Source organism: Apteryx mantelli, chromosome 4 (genome assembly GCF_036417845.1).
Source record: "Apteryx mantelli isolate bAptMan1 chromosome 4, bAptMan1.hap1, whole genome shotgun sequence".
Classification (NCBI taxonomy): Eukaryota; Metazoa; Chordata; class Aves; order Apterygiformes; family Apterygidae; genus Apteryx; species Apteryx mantelli.
This window is the reverse complement of record NC_089981.1, coordinates 43,326,896-43,345,751: the sequence shown is the minus strand read 5'-3', so window position 1 is coordinate 43,345,751 and position 18,856 is coordinate 43,326,896. Positions and strand designations below refer to the sequence as shown.

The 18,856-nt window shown below is 45.7% G+C and overlaps 1 protein-coding gene and 1 long non-coding RNA gene across 3 annotated transcripts in view; both read right to left on the bottom strand.

Annotated features, from left to right (window-relative positions):
• Positions 1-3,725, bottom strand: part of HSD17B12 (hydroxysteroid 17-beta dehydrogenase 12) — a 93,141-nt gene extending 89,416 nt beyond the window's left edge. The window contains exon 1 of the mRNA XM_067296314.1: positions 3,552-3,725. Within this exon, the coding sequence (XP_067152415.1) occupies positions 3,552-3,717 (166 nt within the window). The 5' untranslated portion in view covers positions 3,718-3,725. The remainder of the gene's footprint in view (positions 1-3,551) is intronic.
• Positions 3,726-5,528: 1,803 nt separating this feature from the next.
• Positions 5,529-16,843, bottom strand: LOC106498169 (uncharacterized). Of its 2 annotated transcripts, none has more exons than XR_010884142.1 (3): positions 16,717-16,843; positions 7,500-7,659; positions 5,529-6,589 (listed from the first exon to the last, which is right to left on the bottom strand). It is a non-coding gene; the product is annotated as an uncharacterized lncRNA (long non-coding RNA). The 2 variants fall into 2 exon arrangements; XR_001294903.2 differs by lacking the exon at positions 16,717-16,843 and adding an exon at positions 16,436-16,635.
• Between the last annotated feature and the right edge of the window lie 2,013 nt (positions 16,844-18,856).

Genomic DNA, 18,856 nt, shown 5'->3' with positions numbered 1-18,856 from the left:
GCACCATTACGGATCACGACTACCAGCTCTGCCAATAGATCAGCCAGTCTGGAGAAATACAAAAGAATAAGCCACATCTTTGCTGTATTCTTGGTGGTTCCTGAATGATTCCATGGCATTGCACTCATGTTTAGTTTGTGGTTTATTTAGTTAAATTGTTTTCCAAGTAAGGGAGATGTGACTCAACTTCTGTTACTGATTTATAAGAAACTGAAGTTACAGAGCAGTTGACCCAGAAATCTTCACTCTATATTGTCTCAAGACGCATCCAGAAGCCTCATGTGCACACACCATCTACCCACTTGGTCCACTGCACAGAAGCAAGAGCAGGCTAGATACGAGTTACGGGGAGAGAAAAAACAAAGTTTCATGCAAACCTTCAAACAAGAAGCATGACAGTAAAAAAGATTTTGAACTTTTACCAAAACATTTGCTATTCAATTTATCACAACAAGTAGTACAAATATACTTTTTTCCTAGTACATTACTAGCTGACATTGTTCCTCCTGCTCATATCTCCCCCCTTCCAAATTCCAACAAATTAGACATAGCACAGACAGAAGCAATTGCATGCATGTGACCGTAAACCCACTAAGATGACATAAAGCAAAAACTTGCAATTCAATTCAAAAAAAAAAAAAGGCAGAACACTAAGAGGAGGGAAATACAAGATAGTATATCTTTATGAAGTTGCTTTCCAGTGGCAGAGTAGAAAAAGAATACATTGTCACAGTAATCAAAACAGCTATTTAGCATCAAAACCACTTGTTTTTAAAGATCAGAAGAGGATGAAATGCATTTCTTCCTACAGTATTACCAATTCTCCCATTCTCAAGGTGACCCAATAGGCCCCAGCTATACCTCCATCCTCCTCTACAGTTACAGCCAGAAAGTCTTCCCCAATCTATTGCTAGTGTCAGAATGAACTTCAGGGCAAACCACCCTGAGATGTCAGTGCTTATTCATACTGTGAAAATCTCTCCCTTCAACTGTAAGACTATAGTATCTGCTGCAGTACAGCAGCATCTTGCCTGCACCAGTAGCAGGCAGAGGAGGTACAACAGCTAGCTGACAATGGCCACACATCTTTCTACAGTGACAGCTCAGGTCCAAGTCAGCAGGCACCAGCATCCAATTTCCCCACCCTTCTTGACACTGCAGCAGTGCTCCCATTTCAAAGAGGTAGTAATAAACACAGGGAACCTAGTTATACTGCCAATGCTCCTCTTCCTCCATGCATTGAAAATCATGATGATAAAGAGGGAGAAAGAATAATTCTCGTGAGCAGCCATTGGCCAAGTACAACTGGAGGTTGATCTTTATGCTTGTATGAAGCAACGATACAAACATTCGCACTGCAGTTCTCTGTTCATATGACGCTTGGGGGTGCAACTGAGGAAAGATTTGTTGTCTACAGTTTGTGGTTTCATCTGATAATCTGGCATTTGGCAAGAGCACTGCAGACTTCCAAATTTGAAACAAAGCAGAATGAGCTAAAGTGGTTATCAAGACTTTCATGAAGCACTAAAGGTCAGCAGGAAACTGATAATGGGGTAATGTATTCAAAACCAGAATTAGAAAGGCAGAGAGGCATTGAATGTCCTATACCAACCATGTTGTCTTTTAACAAGTGTACCGTTGCTCTAGCTGGAAGGAAGACATGGGCCTTAGTCACTAGCATGTAATGCTACAACTTGTCCAAAGCATTACTGCTGCTTCTCAAGCCTGTGCATGTAGAACCCATGACATGCTCTCAGATTAGGCATATTGCCAGGGGCACTGCTGATTTATTTTCTCACACCAGACATTCAATTACCTAACCGTTGGTTCACATATGAATTCCATGGTGGCTGTTGCAGAGATTATGGGGAAACATGCTCATTAGCCCAAGAACAACTATCTTGTTGTGGGTCTGCTGTACCTACAAGCCTGCCACCTAGAAGCAGCTGGAGATTCTCAGCATCTGATGCCCCCATACTCCACATGAGGGAAGGAAGTATATTTCACAGCCTCTTTAAACTATCTCATCTCAGACTCATGGCTCTTACAGTTTGCAGTCAATTTTATGGTCCACCTGATCAGTTTGGCACCAGTGGGTTCCCTCCCCACTGCCCGTGGCAGAAATGAATTTTAGAATTTTCTTGCCCAGAGCTGTTACGCTGTGGCACAGCAGTACTTCCTAACTCCACATAGTTATTTAGAAGTTACCAGCTAAGATGGAAGAAATGTTCTTTCCTCAAAGTGATTCCAGTGACTAGGAATCAGAGAACTGAGAAAAGTTAAGCACAGCATTAGCGGTGACAGTCCCCAGGTAATATTCTTTTACCATACTTCTGAGATGCCAGGCTTAAGTGCTCTAACCACTCCCGCTCGATCACCACTAATGCCACCACTTACCACACCAAAAATGGCCAATGCAGTGCCAGGCCTTCTCTGAAGAGTTGCCAACTGCAGGCAACTATATCTCAGAATTCAAAAGGGGGGAAGGGAGAAAAAAGAAAGGGTTTGCAGAAATTTTACAACAGATCTTCTATTTGCAAACCATTCTTAGCATATCTGTTCCCCCCCCGCCCCCGCCTTTTCAATCCCCACACTCCAAGGCAGCTCATAGCAGATAGTGTTTGGTAGCACACTGACTCTCAGATTTGCTGCCAGCTGCTGTTGAAACAACAGGACAACGTTGCTACTTCAGCTGCACAGTCAGAACCTGGTTTTCTTGGTACAGAGATAACTGCAGCCTTGTAGTTTTTCAGTTCTCCCGTTTAGCATGATGAGAAGGGGAGAAGAAAAGCAAGCTTTTTCAGAGGGTGGCAGGGGAGTAGAGATCAGGTTGAAATGACATCAGTGATTAATTATGAGGCAAGAGAAGCATAGAAGCAGTAGCCAGAATGGGTAGGGTGAGCAGAAGAACACCGCTAAGTTAAGGCTGAAAAAACCTATTGCAAGAAAGCTACCTTTTCTATGGCAGTTTCATTAAACAAGCAGTCTGTTCCAATTTTAGGTTAAAGGCAGACGTTATTTTGAGAAGAACAGACTACAAGACTCGCTTCTTGCTACCCCGAAGCCAGAAAAGGCATACACATTCAAAAAAACCAAGACAAACGGATTGAACAAGAAAACTCGGAGGGAGAAAGCCGAAGCTCAGGCAGTAAGCGAGAGCCCACGCACGCACACAAGGCGCAGCAGAAGCCGCTGCGCCCAGACCCCGCTTTGACCTATGACCCCCAGCTACACAAGTTTGGCAGCACGACACCAGAGTTGCAGGAAAGCGGGAATTACGCGGCGGGGAAACAAAGCGGCACCAGAAGGGGGGTTTAGCCGTGAGCTGGAGGAGCCCTTCGCCCCGCAGCCCTTGGGCACCGCCGGCACCCCGGGCAGAGCAGGGCCGGGCGGGGCGAAGCCGCCGGCGCCGGGCCCCGCTCGGGCACGCGGAGGGCGGCGGCCGCCCCCGAGGAGCGGGGCCTGGGGCCGAACCCCGGCGCCCCCCCTCCCCGCGCCAAGGCGTCCTTCCCCCCCGGTGTCCCGGCCCGGCGCCCCGGACGCGCACTCACCTGCCCAGGCGCCCAGCGGCGGCCCCACGGCGGCGGCGCCGCCCAGCACCCACACGCGGAGGCCGGCCAGCAGGCGGAAGGCGGCCCGCGCCGCCACGTAGACGGCGCCCAGCGCGCCCAGCCAGTAGAGGAGGCCGGCGGCGGGGAGAGCCGCGGGAGCCACCATGCTGCGAAGGCGGCCACGGCGGAACTGAGCCCTCCCGGCCACCGCCGGCCCGCAGCCGTCACGGCGCCCGCCCCCGCCCCGCCGCTATTGGCGGAGAGGCTGCTCAGCCATTGGGTAACTTAGCAACGCGGCTGGCTCCGCCCGCCCGAGCGCCGCTGCGGCCCCTGCACGCTCCTGCCTCGCCGGAGAGGCAGGGGGAAGGGAAAGAGCGGCCACACGCCCCCGTACTACTTGCGGCCTGCGTCCCACGTGGTCGGCACCGCTCTTTTGCCACTATTGGCCGGGGCAGCCGCCCATCATCCCGCGGCCGTGCTGTGATTGGTGCTGCGGGCCGGACGTCTCTCAGGATTGGTGGGAAGAGGGGGTTCTCCTCCCGCCCCTACTGACGCCATATGAGCCCATTCATAAAATGCTCAGGCTCCGCCTCCGACCCTAACAGGCCCCGCTCTCGCCCCTTTCGCCCCCCCCTCTCCCCGCGCCGCCGGTGCCCGCAACGGTTTGGCCTTGCGCGCGGCGGGGGGAGGGGCACCCTGCCGGCGGCGGCGCGGCCGTTACCCGGACCGGACCGGACCGGCCATTACCGGCCCGGCGGCCGCGGGGCAGGTCCCCGCGGTGCTGCGGGGCCCTCGGGGGATCTCCCACGAGCCGACACAGGGCCTCGCTTTCCTCTGCGGCCTTGCGCGGGCGCGGGAGCCGCAGGCCGGGCGCCGCCGGGCGGGGGAGGGACGGGGAGCCGGCGGGGGCGGGGGCTCGGGCCGCGCAGCCGCGCTGCTCCGCCCCGCGGGTCTCCACGGCGACCTTAACGCAAGCACTAGCGAGCGTCGCCTGCGCGGAGCCGGCACTCGCGCCTCTCTCAGTTGTTCACAACGGGCGCAGACCGGGCAGCCTGTATCTCGGCTCTCCTTTCTGCCCCGCCGCGGGAAGCGGGTCATGCCCAGCTCCGGCCGCTGCTGCTTTGGGCCCCCGAGGTCCGCCGAGCCGCTGCGGTGCCCCGGACTTGATCCCCTTTACGTGCCGCTTTGCCCTCCCAGACACCCCCTACGATCCCGGCTGAGCTCGGCTACAGCTGCCGAACCGAACCTCGGCCGCCCAGCAGCTTCGGGGGTCGCTCGCTGCCTGCCCCCCAGGGAGGCCGCCACCGCCGCAGCTCTACTCGCGCCTCGGCTCCCGGCTTCGGCACCGGCCCGTCTGCGGGAGCCTCCGGCTTCCCGCTCCCCCGCGGCGCCTGCTAAAGCGGCGCTGCCCAGCGGCAGCCCCTGCCGGCTCTGCTCCCCTGCGCTGCCCGCCACGGGCCTGCTCGAGCCCGGTGCGGCCTCCCCGCGTCCCTCTGCCAAGCCCCAGCAAAGTTGCTTGAAAAATTCCACGGCTGCAGACTGCCTACTGGAAATCAAATGGATTTGTAAACCGTATTTCGTTTCTCTCTTATTGTCCTTTTCTATGTTCCCTAAGCTTTGTGTGGGGGGGTTGGGTTTTTTTTTGCTTCCATATGGCATGAGCAATATTGTAATATAATAATGCAAGTATTGTATTTCTCAAAGTCTGGACGGATCTTGTATTAGGTGGTACCCTAAATGAAATAGGTAAGTAGAACCCTGAATGTTACATCTTGATGTCCCAACTGGATTATGGCGCCATCGGGGAAATAAGAGTTACAAAGACTAGCCCACCTCAAAGCTCTTATCTGGAAACAAGACTCTTACATATAACATCAACAAACTCATGTAACCAATCATGTGTCCAGGTACACGTGACCTAGTATAAATGAAAGATCATTAACTGCAAAAGGGAACAAGACCAAAGAAATTAAATAAAATCACACTTTGATAGGTTTACCTGTTTTATTAGTTTAATAAAAATGCATGTTTGTTACATTTCCTGTTATTAAAAATATGTATACAATAGCTTATCACTCAAACATACAAAATTAATAGAAATGAAAGGTCTCTGTTCATAATCTGCTTGTGGAGAACAATTACATTCACAGTGGGATTTCAACTTCATTGGATTCAACAATACACTGTAGGCAGTGATGCAGATTAAAGGCATGGAACTACCATACACTTGGCAGTGAATAATTTGTCAAGTCATTGTTTTATTGGCTGATCCATAGGCTTATGGTTGATTTTTAGAAATTAATCTTTATCAGACACCAGTTGCATCACAGCTTACAGGGAATAATACATCACTGAATTTTGCTTATTCCATAACAGGAAGTATGTATCCATCCATACTGTGATTTATTCACCTTTTTTTTCCCTTCTGTTTGTCAGTCGCTCAATACTGAAAGATGGCATCAAACTTTCACCAGGTTTTCTTCCCTTTTTTTTTTTTCCAAAGAAAACTCACCTATTGCCCAGTGGCTACCATTGTTAGAACGGTATTATTTGCTAGGGCTAAATCCTGCAGTCTTTACACAGGGAAAATTCTCAGAAGCCCCACTAAAAGTGTATCCTGCATAGGAACTGCCAGAAACAGGTCTTGATTACAAGAGCAAAATTGCTGGAATCTCATTTTCCTTTTGTTCCATACCAGTCCTTCCTTACTTTGTAGGCCTACTTTATTCTACATGGAGAATCTCTGCATTTTTGCATGAACATTTGTGGAAAATAAACAACTTGGTTACAGTATGAGAAATGAATACAGATAATCAGATGGCCATTCTGGCATCATTCCTCACCAGGGACACAGTGCAATTATACATTGTCAGAAAGAACATGCACTTGCTGTGGTCATGCTGCAAGGTAGTTGTTTTTCTATCGGTTGTCAAAGTAGTTCCTCAAATTGCGTTTGCAGGAAAACGATCACTGCTGATTCTCACTCTTCTGTCTTCCAGAGGTCCAGGCAATAGAGAGACAGGATACCGCAAAAGCATCTGGAAAGAGAAAAGGAACCAATTTGTCCGGCTCCAGTAGGAGATCTGCTAGAAGTCAAAGACAAAACAAGACCTGAAGACGGAAGATAACAGTATAATCAGGGTCACCAGCGTGTCCAGAACAGAAGTGAACTGGGCTGGACAGTGTACGCAGAGGCTGGAAGAAAGGAGACGTGTAGGGCAACCTGCTGAAGGGAGTGGGTGACTTCCTATGGTATGTCCATGTAAGCCATGCTGCAGTTACCACAGTAATGCTGCCAATTACAAATGGGTCAGAAATAGGGAAGGAAGCACATGGGTGCTATGAAAGGTTTGTAATCTACCTGTCTTCTATTATGTCTACTGCCCACAGAACTGCTGTTGTGCTATTCCTGAAACCTCTTGTCTGAACATCCATCATGTTGTGGGTCAGGACAGAAACTCTTCCACTGTTCTCAGGGAGCCAATAAATCCCTGATGGAGAAGCATAAATACAGCAAGGCAGTCCTCAAAAGTTTTTGTGTTTAAAAAAATATATATATATTGGTTATTCAACACCGTTGCTATTTTTTACGCTACTCTGTACAGAGAGAAAGACAGTCCTCTGAGAGGCTTACAGGCTACATTTAGAAAAAGATGAGTCACAGACAGGGAAAAAGACTCACTGGAGTCTTTATACATTATACAAAGGTCAGCTGAGGGATTTGGGGTGTTTCTTGTTTAAGGTCATCATGCATTCCTGGACACCAGGCATATCCCCCTTTTCAGGGATAATCCTGGTCTTTTCAGAAGCTTTGCAAAACTGTTCCCATTTCCCATAAGCTGCTGCAAAACCTAACAGAGCATCGAGTCAGCTAAGCTGATGGAACCGACTGCAGACATTTTGAATGTACTCAGACATCAACATGCACACATGCGTGTATGAGAGTACCTTGCCACAGCCCCAGAGAGATCCATGTTTGCATGCCATCTTTTATCAGTCCAGGCATGTAGTCAGTTCCAGATGACTGCAGACGCAATTAGGTTCAGGGTAGTGATGCAAGTGTAAGTCAGCTTAGCTATGTTGCTCCAGTACATGTAAGGTGACTAAACTGTACGGCAGATCACATGAAAGACAAAAGAGAAAGTATTTAGGAGAACTAAAGGAATAAGTACATGCATGAGTAAATAAGGAACAGTAAAAAAAAGAAAATCAGGATGGAGAACTACAGACAGGAAGAAATCAAAAGATGGAAAGAAGATGAAATATAGCAAAGAGAAAAGAAATAAAATATGCTGAAGGGAAGATAAAAGAGCATCCAATAGGAAGAGACACTCAATGTTTATCAGTGATTTTTTCCTGCGACTTTGCTGCCACATGAGCACCTTACAGGCAATCACACATCTCAATAAGAACACATTGCAGCGTTTCACACATACTTCCTCCCACCCTCCTGTCCTAGGCTACCAGTACATGAGCTCCGTAGTTGAAAATGAAGGTAAGAGTCGCTTTGTTTACAGTGAGGCTTGTAGCCAGGTGGTCTCAGCAAACAGGAGGCCTCCGAGCTGGGATTCATTCCTCACCCAAGCCTGACTAACCCAGGTTACAGTGCCATCTATCCTGCAAGAACAGTGAGCATAGCAAGGGGGCCGTCTGTGGCATGTCACTTTTCTTCCTGCCACTGAAAAGAGATATAGTCATTTGTTTCATTAAGTGGTATTCTTGCACCCAGCACTAATTTAATCCCTTTACAAATATGTTCTTCATTCTGTCAAGTCAAGTGCAGCTCTTTCTCTCTCCTATGCAGTCATTCTACTCTCATGCCTTTATTACCATTACTCACACTCATTGCAGTGAGGCCAGATTCAATAAAGGGCCCCAGTGCTGCAGTGCTGAGCACTGCAGTGTCTCTTTGCCCAAATTCAGAGCTTCAGATTAGACACCTAGCCTCCATACATAATGCAGAACAGCCAGGTATTCAAGAATAGGATCTACACTGGCCCACCTGTTCAGTGAAAAACTCCCTACATGAACTAGCTGGGCATGCTGATAAATCTCTTGCAACACCTCAAATAGCAGTGGACCCTAACAACTCTAGGTTGAAGCTAGATACCTTGCTTGGGATTCCCAGTCCTGAACCTTTTCCTAGGTACTTAATCTATCCCTTCTGCAAGGGTCATGGTAGCCCTCCTTCCCCACACACTCCTTAGCATTCACCTAGGAACTCAGAAACTCAGGTTTCCCTCCTCTGCCCAAAAGGGTTTTCAGCAGCAGAATGTCTTAACTACATGGCACAGATCTGTGTTGGGTGAGGCTGTCTCAGTCCCTCCTGCTGAAGCTGGTCCACAGTACACACAATATCTGATTGTCTGTCAGCCTAAACAAGGTGAAAGAAAGCCAGCATGACCGGAGAGGTTGGAGTGCTGGAGGCAGGCATTCTCATCCCACCCAACACGTAACTCTTAAGCATTTATTAAAGCAGTGTCTTTGGACACACCTAGAAGCAGGCATCTACATAACCCTCCTCTCTCCTAGCATGTTCCTCAGTTGGGCAGGGGTTTGGGTATCTACATTTTGGACTTAGGCCTCGAGAATGGCAGCTAGCTGGCTCTTTGCCCTTGAAGTCCTCATGTGGCCCTAACACAAGGCACCAGGTATTCATAAAGAAGGGGCAGCCCACGCTGCCAGGCACTGAACAACCACAGAAGAATAGATCATCCCTGCTCTGCAAAGCTTACAGGTGTAATCAAGCCAGACAGAAGCAGACTGGGAGAAAGCGATAGAACTGATAACATTAACTACCATAATAAATAAGCAAGTAAGGGCAAGTTTTGATTCGTGTGTTTCTCTAATTCTGCAATAGCATGCTTTTGATGATAGTTTCTGTTAGAAGGACAGGAACCTGTGAACACAAGTCAGCTGTCTTAGCTTTGAAATTGAGTTACCACACTGCGTAACATCTACACTCTTCTTGTTTCTTAAATAAAACTTGGGCTTTAGCAACCTCCCCTTCTGCTTCAGAGATTAAAGTCCTGAATTTCTCAACAACAAATCACTGCAGGTAAATATAGCAACAGAGGCTAAACAGAACCTAATGCAAGACAGTGGTTGGCACATTAACTAATTGAGTCTACAGACTGTAAATTCAACATGCCGTGCAGACACACATTGATCTTCATGAAAAAGTCAGTTCAATTGCACTTGCAAAGGATACATTATAAGTGGGCCTACAAACTTCTAGTACTTTATAAAGGGATTTTTCACTTTCACCTACTACAGGTTAACAGGTGAGCTCTGCAGTCTCTCATAAAATCTCTAAATTCCTCTTTTTACTGCCATTCCCTGCTAAGGGTTCCCAGAAGTGATTACAGTGAGGAGCTCCAGATCCCCTCCTCATGCAGGGCAGGGAACAGCTTGAGTAGATCATGCATATAAAGGGTTTTTTTGCTTTTTTTTTTTAAATCACCAGCAATGCTGGAAATGAAAAAAGTGCTTCTTCAAAAGAACTCTAATAGGTGCACATACTGCAAATCCAACTGTAGAATATATTTAGTGGAGAGACATACTATGGGCAGTGGCAACAGAAGATTAACCTTCTTCAGTTGTACAACCCACTGAAATGTATTGATTTTGAGCTGAAAATACCATCTGTAGAAACAAAATAGTGTATTCTCATTGTTTAATCTTTGATGTTGCTGCTATTTAGTTTAGTAACTGTAGATAAGTGATATGGATACTTGTTCACATAAAATGAACAAAGTTCAGGAACATGTGTCCCTCCTGCCACTGCAATGCTCAGTGTCACCTCACATGATCCATTCACTTTCAGACCCAGATGATGGACTACATTTCATAATAAACCTTTGTCCCCCCATCTCTAACCTAGTGTTCATCCACTACGTTGTATCATATCAACTCATCCCTCTTTCACTGGATTCTTTGGTGGAATATGTCAAATGCCAAATGGTCTCTAGCCCTCCCCCTGCTCCCACCCAATGCATCTGTTGTCACTGAGAGTGTTAGCCTAGGACAAGTCTGCATCATATCTGCAGACCAGGAGCCACACAACATTTCCTCTCTTCCACATATCTACTTACCCTCTTCTGTATGCCAGCTTTGTCATCGCAGACTTAAAAAACAAACAAAAAAAAAACCCACACAAACAAAAACCACCTTCTTCCTTGAGTGTCTCCTCAAAGGTCCACTGCTTACCAGATAGTTTTGGTGCCCCTACCATAACTTGGTGCTTCTAGAACACTTTCTGCCTCCAAGTATTTCATGAACATGAAATACACTACAAAGAATGCCTGTGTAGTAGAATACATCGCTCCTAGTTTGCACATGAATCTGGCACCAGGTTGAACGAGGACACTATTAGGGACAGAAGCCGAAAGCAGAATCTCAGCCTCCTGTTGTTGACACCTAATTATGCTTCCTTCTCCTCCCCTCCCCCATTATTTTTTATTTTTTAAATGGTCTGGGTTCTACATCTCCAGAGGAACTCTAACCATTAAAAGCTGGCATTTTAGAGAGACCTTGGAACTAGTCATTCCCAGTATTATATATAACTCTCCATTACAGTAAGGATTTTAATCCCAACTATCCATCATTGTAGATGGTTGCCCTAACCATCAGCTTTAGAGACGCAGTCTTGTACTCGCTCCTCTCCAAAGAGAAGTATTTTTTCCATCATCTCTAAATACCTCAGAGGTCCTGGGAAGAACAAAGCGCAAGAGAGGTGCAGAGGGGATTTGAACTTCAGTTTCCCACGCCTTACACACTGGAACTGACACACCACTGACACGCAGCATGTCTCCGCGCACCTTGTGAGGCCCAGCCACAGCAGACTGCTTTAGGAGTGCCTGGCAGGACGGACCCCACACGTAACATCGGCAGGCAAATGCCTTGTTGGTACAGCCCAGTGCAACTAAGCTGCTCACCAGTGCTAATGTGAAGGTTGCAGCAATGGCACCCAGTCACCAGCACCTAGGCAGGCACAGAAAGTTAGGGGCAGGAATAGTGGTCCTCTCATGGTTAGGTGGCACCCAGAGCAGGTGGTGTGGAGGCCTAAAATTTATCTTTAGATGCTCTAGTCCTTCACCCATGGATGATAATAGAAAAATAAGTATTAAGGGGTGATACTGTGTTGTGGAATTTATGGTAGTAGAATATTGCCTCACTCAAACAGGTGAGATCTGGCTTCTCCAACTGTCAATACTGGCTAGTGCTTGATAGTGGAAGAGCAAAACTCATTTCACCTTCATAATTTAAACCAAGCTGTCAACTGCCAACACACCACAATAAGAATTGTAGCAATCATTCAGACTGTCTTTCCAGAGAGACACTCAAGACAGAAATGACCACCACCTCTCTGAAATAGGTACAAATAATACTTTTATCCTACTTGATAATCAGTTATTCTGCTTTGATTAATTTTTGAGAGAAGGTACTCCAGGAAACAAAATAAGTAGCTCCAAGAAATGTCATTTCCTTCCATCCCGAGGTTTTCACAAGGTGGAAAGAGACCGGGGAATGCATAACTTCGTATTTCTCTTCTTTGTATTTCTGCTCCTATAGATGCTGCTATAACAACATCCAACAGCTTTTGTAACAACTATACAATCATTTCAGAGGTGCTGAGCTGGTTTTTTTTCATATGGGAGGAGCTTATCAGGGAGATTACCCCTACCCCTACCCCTCCTTTGACTGTTTTTTATTCTGTGAATAGGAGGAAGTAAATTATGTAAGACGAAAGACACCACTAAACACACCCACCTAGAAGGCCATCATTCAGCTGATGCAAATCACTATCCTCTTGGAGACATCAATAAAGAACCAAAGACTTACAGCAGCTGAAGACCTGGCTCCAAAGTATTCATACTAATAATTACCTTAAAACAAAACAAAACCCCCAAAAAACTAAAATGCTGCTACAGGATGCAGTGAACAATCTCTTTCCAAGTTTAATGCTATCAAAACCAAGTTCTGGCATATACCTAAATTTTGTTCAGCGTGCAAGTTCCCACTACTTTCATATACTGATCCTTTGGTATTTCTATTCAACAGCTAGCAAATGCAGCAAAGTTGGTGTACGTGCATGTGTATATATGTGTGTGTTGTGAGTATAGACATGCACACATTCCACCCATACTTATTTGTATAAAACCAGCAAAAGAACAGACTTGCCCTACTCTTAGTAGCACTACTAACACCCCTTTTTAATATGAAAACATTAGGCTTCTGTTCCCATTTTGCTCCTGTTATTGAATCATGTGAACATAATTATCAGCCTTATCACATGAATGTTTCTCACTTCCACAAAGATGTTCCTAGAATCAGTAGCATTTCAAGCTATATAGCACAGAATAGCACAATATAGCACAGAAGAACACAAGTAACTGGTGGCCCTGACGAAGGGTCTCTTTTCGCAGTGGAAAGCCTTGCAGGGTAACACAGGCAAATCCTGGCCCAAATCAGGCCAATTTCACAAAATTACCTTTGCTGTAGTCTTAACACTGTGCTCCCATCATTTCAGTGAGAATGTCCATGGCTTCCTTCTAATTCAAAAAGTTCAAGAAAATAACAAGTGTATGCTATGATTAGTTTTTTTTATTATTTATTTATTTAGAGGAACAAACTTATGATAGAAGAGGAAAAAAAACCCTCCAGGAATCCAGGTGAAATAATGACCAAGTGTGTTTCTTTCCTTACCCATAGAATCTCTTTACAGTCACATATCTCCCTTGTAAGCTTCAAGTTTCTGTCTGCAGCTCACATGCACACTTTCTCTGTAATAGAGGGTGGTAAGAAACCATTTAGAGATAATATATATTTCTTTTTTGTCTTCCAAGTCTTTTATACTGTCTCCTACCAAATGAGCCTTCCATTTTCACATGACTTGTTCACCTCTAGGGGGATGAAGGAAGTTTAATCCCTATAATCCATCCTCTGTTTCAGCATCTAGAAAAAGTGCCACTGGTAGCACTTAATGTATACACTGATGATTAGATTGACTCCATCACTTAATTTTCTATTGACCACTGAATAGGAAGTTATTTCCTTTAAACAGATTCTTTCTCTCTGAATAACCTGATACAGCTGTGGACTGAAAGAAAAAATGAGAAAGGATGACTGAGCAGTGATGGTTCAATTCCCTGCTTTGTGGAGATTTCCCAAATAGCAACAATGCCAGGTAAAAATCTAAAGTGTCTGCATGGAGCATGGTAGTCTTGTTCTGAAAAGCAATGTTCTAATTTTATGGTTCTTCAATTAATTCTTCAGTACAGCACTAAATGTTGTATGCAAAAAATGGGTTCTAAAAACAAAAGCAGTACAAACACACAAGGCCTCATGTAACATCCCAAGGGAGTTTATTATACATACACTTAAAAATGCAATATTTTCTTGCCCTAAATGACTTTGGGGGTTTCATTTAAATTATTTCATTAAAATTGTTCCATAAAGACTTCTAAGAATAGCCCATCCAGGGATGAAAAGTTATGGCAGTGCTGTGTGAGGAGACCTTCAACCACCATTCCATGTATAAGGAGTACAAATCGTACAGTTTGTCTACTCCAAAAGTTAAAGTCAGTGAGGTCAAAAACGCGTTTTCCTTTCTGTCAGCATATTCAGAGTGTGCAGATGATAAGCAATGGGTAATGAATGTAACTGAACTACTCTGCTTCTGGTAAGGGTCCCAAGGAAGAGGCAAAGGCTTGATTAATGAAAATAGAAAAAAAGATGACAAAAATCAGCAATACTTTCAAAAGTGTGCCCATTGCAAATCTACACTTCCATCTCACAGTCATAATCCATTTTACCAGAACACAAGATTACAGAATTAAAAGAAGAGATACTCAGGTTTCCTGAGTCAAACTCCCCACTACTGCAGAGAACCACATGTTGATGTTCTTTTGTGGATTCAAATTTCATTAAAAAAAAAAGACTTTTTATTTGAAATCACTTTAAAACATCAGTGGTCTGATAGACCTGTAGCTTCCAATAAACTCTGTTCATTACCCCTTTATACCCATTTGCTTTGCTTGCTAACACAAATCTTGAGCCCATGTAGTTCTTTTCGTTCCCTATACAAATACCATGTAATTGTCACTTTTGTGCCTTTCAGCAAACAGTCTCTCAAATCCTCTTAACATTCATATAGTCCTTTTCTGCATCTGTATAAGTTCAAATCCATTTATTTGAGCATGGGTGATTAGTTATACATTAGGCTTCAGATAAGGTATCACTAGAGCCATACACTTTGACATTAGTATTTTCTATAGATACTGGAAATCCCTCTCGTAAAACATCCTAAGACACTACCTTTTTTTCCCCTCAGTCACATCACATCAGTGATATGCTATCATTCTGCCACGGGCTATGACATCAGGTAATTCACTGCCAGATGATGAGCTCATCTAGAATAAGTTATGATTAGCTTCTATTTGCGTAACCATATCTTCCATATCACGAAGTCTCATCCAATTCTATCAACCTTAGTTTTGATTCATCTTGCTTGCACATAGATATTTCAATCCTCCTCCCTGTTGCTAATGCCTCCCAGTTTTGTGCCATTATAAAATTTCATCAGCACGATTCTAATTTTTCACAAATATCACTAAAGAAAATATTAAATATTTTCTGAAGTGGCCTTTAAAGAATTCAGTCTGTAGCCTCCTTTCCATTAAAGCTTCCTCTTTCCACCTGTTATTTCTCATTGCATTCCTAAGTTGCCTTACAATTTAATTAATCCCCATTTTCTCCATCTACCATGTGAGAAATTATGTAAAAATATCAAACATTACTGAAGATGAAACACATCAGATCTAGTGTATTTTTTTCTAGAAAACCCTAGTGTAAGACAACAAGTTGGTCTGCCACAAATTTTGAATTTCAAGTATTCTTCAACAGCTTAACTCTGCAAGTCCCCTGGCATGCAAGGCAGGCACTTAGACTCTTCTCTCTCTCCTTTTTTTTTTTGTGTGTATCTGACAATTTCTTTTCTAGATAAATGGACACTTTTCCTCCACGAGAATAATACCTTCCTTCAAAAAAAAAAGTTATTATCTTCTTTACTGAGAATTACACCCATGCCCGTGTACTTTATGGATTGTATTTCAGGTGATGATCATCGCTAAAATATGATGTGCTTGCTGATACAAATACCAAAACAATTGTAAAGCTCCTCACACACCTCCTTTCAGGCCAGAATTGCAATACATGCAATAGAAAACAAAACAAACCTATTATAACAACATTTCCCTTTTTTGTTTTGCCTCAATGGTATTTTCTTTGAACATTTTAACTTAGTTAACAGATTAAAATATGTTTTCTTCTGCATTTCAAGAGGATAACAACTATTACAAAAAAGTTACTGCCTAACAAGAATCCTTCCTGTTCCATTTGTAGGAAATGTTTAAGCATCCTCAGCTCTAAGTTCAGTTAAATACAGATGCACACACTAGTACCTTTCAAGATCTGTCTCCTAAAAGCAAGAAATAAAAGCCCAAAATGTATCAAGTTCACCGCAGACTAATTTTACACACTATTATTTGTCATTCTTTTCACACCCCAGAGGCTACCTTCAGCTTAATCACAGCTTCCTTAAAAACATCAGAATCTTTACCAAGAACCTGACCTTGCACTTTGGGCCTATCATTAGCATAAACTAAATACATATGCAAATTTTTTTCCTCCTTTTTCTTCCTCTCCTGCCTTGTCCTCAGGGAAGATACCTCACTATCAGGTAGACTACTCGCTTCATGGATTTGTCCCTCCGTAACTTCAACCCGCTTCGCCTCCTGCACGCATCCTAAGTCCTCCTCTCCGCAAAGGAAGGAAGAAAAGCAGGCAAAGTTCGGGAGATCCCTGTCGCAAGCCGCAAGCACCTGCCGTCTCGGCGAGCCGGCCCGTTTCCCGAGAAGGCCACGGGAAGGCCGATTTCTTCACCGGAACGCGGAGCCCGCGGCGAGGAGCGGGGCCGGGGCGGCACAGGGGGCCGAGCGGGGCGTCCCGCTCCGCTCGCCCCGCGCCTCCCTGCGGGGCCGCCGAGGGGCTGCGGGGAGGGGGCCCGGCGTGGCCGCGGCGGCCCCGCACAGCCGTTAGTAACCGGCCACCGGTCACAGCCGCGGCCCCGCGGACGGCGCCGGGGGGCGAAGCCGCCACTGACCTGCGCGCGCCGAGCCGGGCGCCCTCGCCCGGGCCGGCCCGGGCCGGCCCCAACCGCAGAAAGCGGCCGCCCCGAGCGCTGCGCTCCTCGCGCCGAGGCCGAGGCCCCGGCCCGGCCTCCCGCGCCCCTCGGCGCGCCCGCCCGGCTCCCGCCGCCGAGGCAGAGGCACTGCACGGCACCGGCCACCACGTCGTGCGACGCCGCGGCGGCGTTTACGACAGCTCCCGGCATGCGGCGGCGCCTACAACTCCCGGCATGCCCCGCCGCGCGCCGTTAACCCTCTGCGGCGCTGAGGCGCCTCCGCCGCAGCCACCGTCCCCGCGCCACCCCCCCGCGCCGCCGCCGCCGCCGCCGGGGGCCCCGGCCTGGGGCCCGGCCGCGCCGAGCCAGGGCCCGCGGCCGCCCGGCGCGGCGGCGGGGTCGCGGCCGCGCGGCGGCGGGCCGCCCCGGGCGCTCGCTTGCGGCGGCCCCCCCCCGCCCCGGCGCATCCGGCGCCCCGGCGGGCTCCTCTCTGGCGGGTTCCTGCGGCAGCGGCTCTGCTCCCCGCCGCCGCCGCTGCTTCGTGGCGGTGGCGGGGATGCTAATTGCCTGCTCCCCGCCGCTTAACAGAAAGCGGGTGGAAGGTCTTCTTCCACCCGATTTTTTTTTTTTTTAACATTTCAAGACGCAAATTCTAATAAATAAACAAACTCAAAATTAGCCACACGACCCCCAAAACTCGGAGACAAAGTTATCAGGAAATGCTGGATTTTCCTGCAGTGAAAGTAATGTGAAAACTCAGTCATTGTAATGTTTTTTTTTTTTTCTCTTCTCCTTTCTATATACTCTTTATGCATGTGCTCGGTGTCCATAAAACTAACACATGCAGCACTTTTTCAACTCCTGCCCTAAAATAAGTGGCAACTGCTGTGCAGACAAATAATCAGCTGCAAACCAAAAAATAAGTTACATGATTAGAACCAGGTTTAAAAGTAACTAATTGGAGGGGGAAGATAATAGAAGTTCACTCAGGAGTGGAACCTCACAGTAAAATTCACTGGATTTTATCAGATCCCTTCGTAGCTGTATATCTACACTCTGACACCCCCCACACGCACCCACATGCACCCCCACAAAGTTCATGTCCTATGCATTTATTTGTAGTATTTTTAAAGAAAGCACTGTACAGCAAATACAAGTCAAATGGTTCTAATTTGTAGTGCTACAAACTGCAACATGCTCAGACGTGTAACTCTCTGACAGACTACACAGAAATCTGGTTCCTGCTCCAATCTCTGAAACAAATGCAAATATCCAGAAACATTCTGCTCTTTCTTCAAAATTAAAACACTAAGTAAAACAAACTGACTGCCAGATTTTTCACACAAGCACTTCTTTCTAAAAAAATAAATCACCACAAATTTATTATTTATTTTAGACCATAAACAATACAGAGGAAAGAAACACATATACATTTTCCTTTTTAAGGAAACTTCTCAATAATAAATGCACATATATAGCTCTTTTTTTTAAGCTTATTTTTTTAAATATCTTGTCTCTTAAATCAGCCTACCAGCCAATAGCTTTATCTAGAGAAAACACAATTGGAAAAGCCTTTTTATGTTGTACTGTTTTTCGGACACTTACAAGAGATTTTTAAAGACAGTTCACAGTCACGCCATTCCAAACGGCACATACACAATTATTTAAAATTTACTCCTTACTGTAGCAATTTTTACTTTGGTATATTTTTCAAATTTTCCTTGGAAAACACAATCAATTCCCATCTAGCTTAGCGCACCTACACTGTTACCTCTTTCTCAACATTTTCTCCTTACTAACCAACCACAAACATTTTAAAAGCATTTTACATATACATAATAAAGTCTTTAAAAGGACAATACTGCAAGAGCAAGGCTCAAAAACAAACTGAAGGTGTAAATGACCTCCTCCCATATTCCAGACGCACCTACAAAATCCCTGCTCACTGGTTCAGGATTATATATTCCATTGAGTTCGGCCTTTTTATATTTTGTACTATTTTAACACCCCAAATTTATAGATTTTAAACACTGGCACGTTAAAAGGGCTTTATTTCAGGATTTCAATGAAAATAGTGTTATGTTTTGTCATATTACCATAATCCTTCTTTTTAAATTAC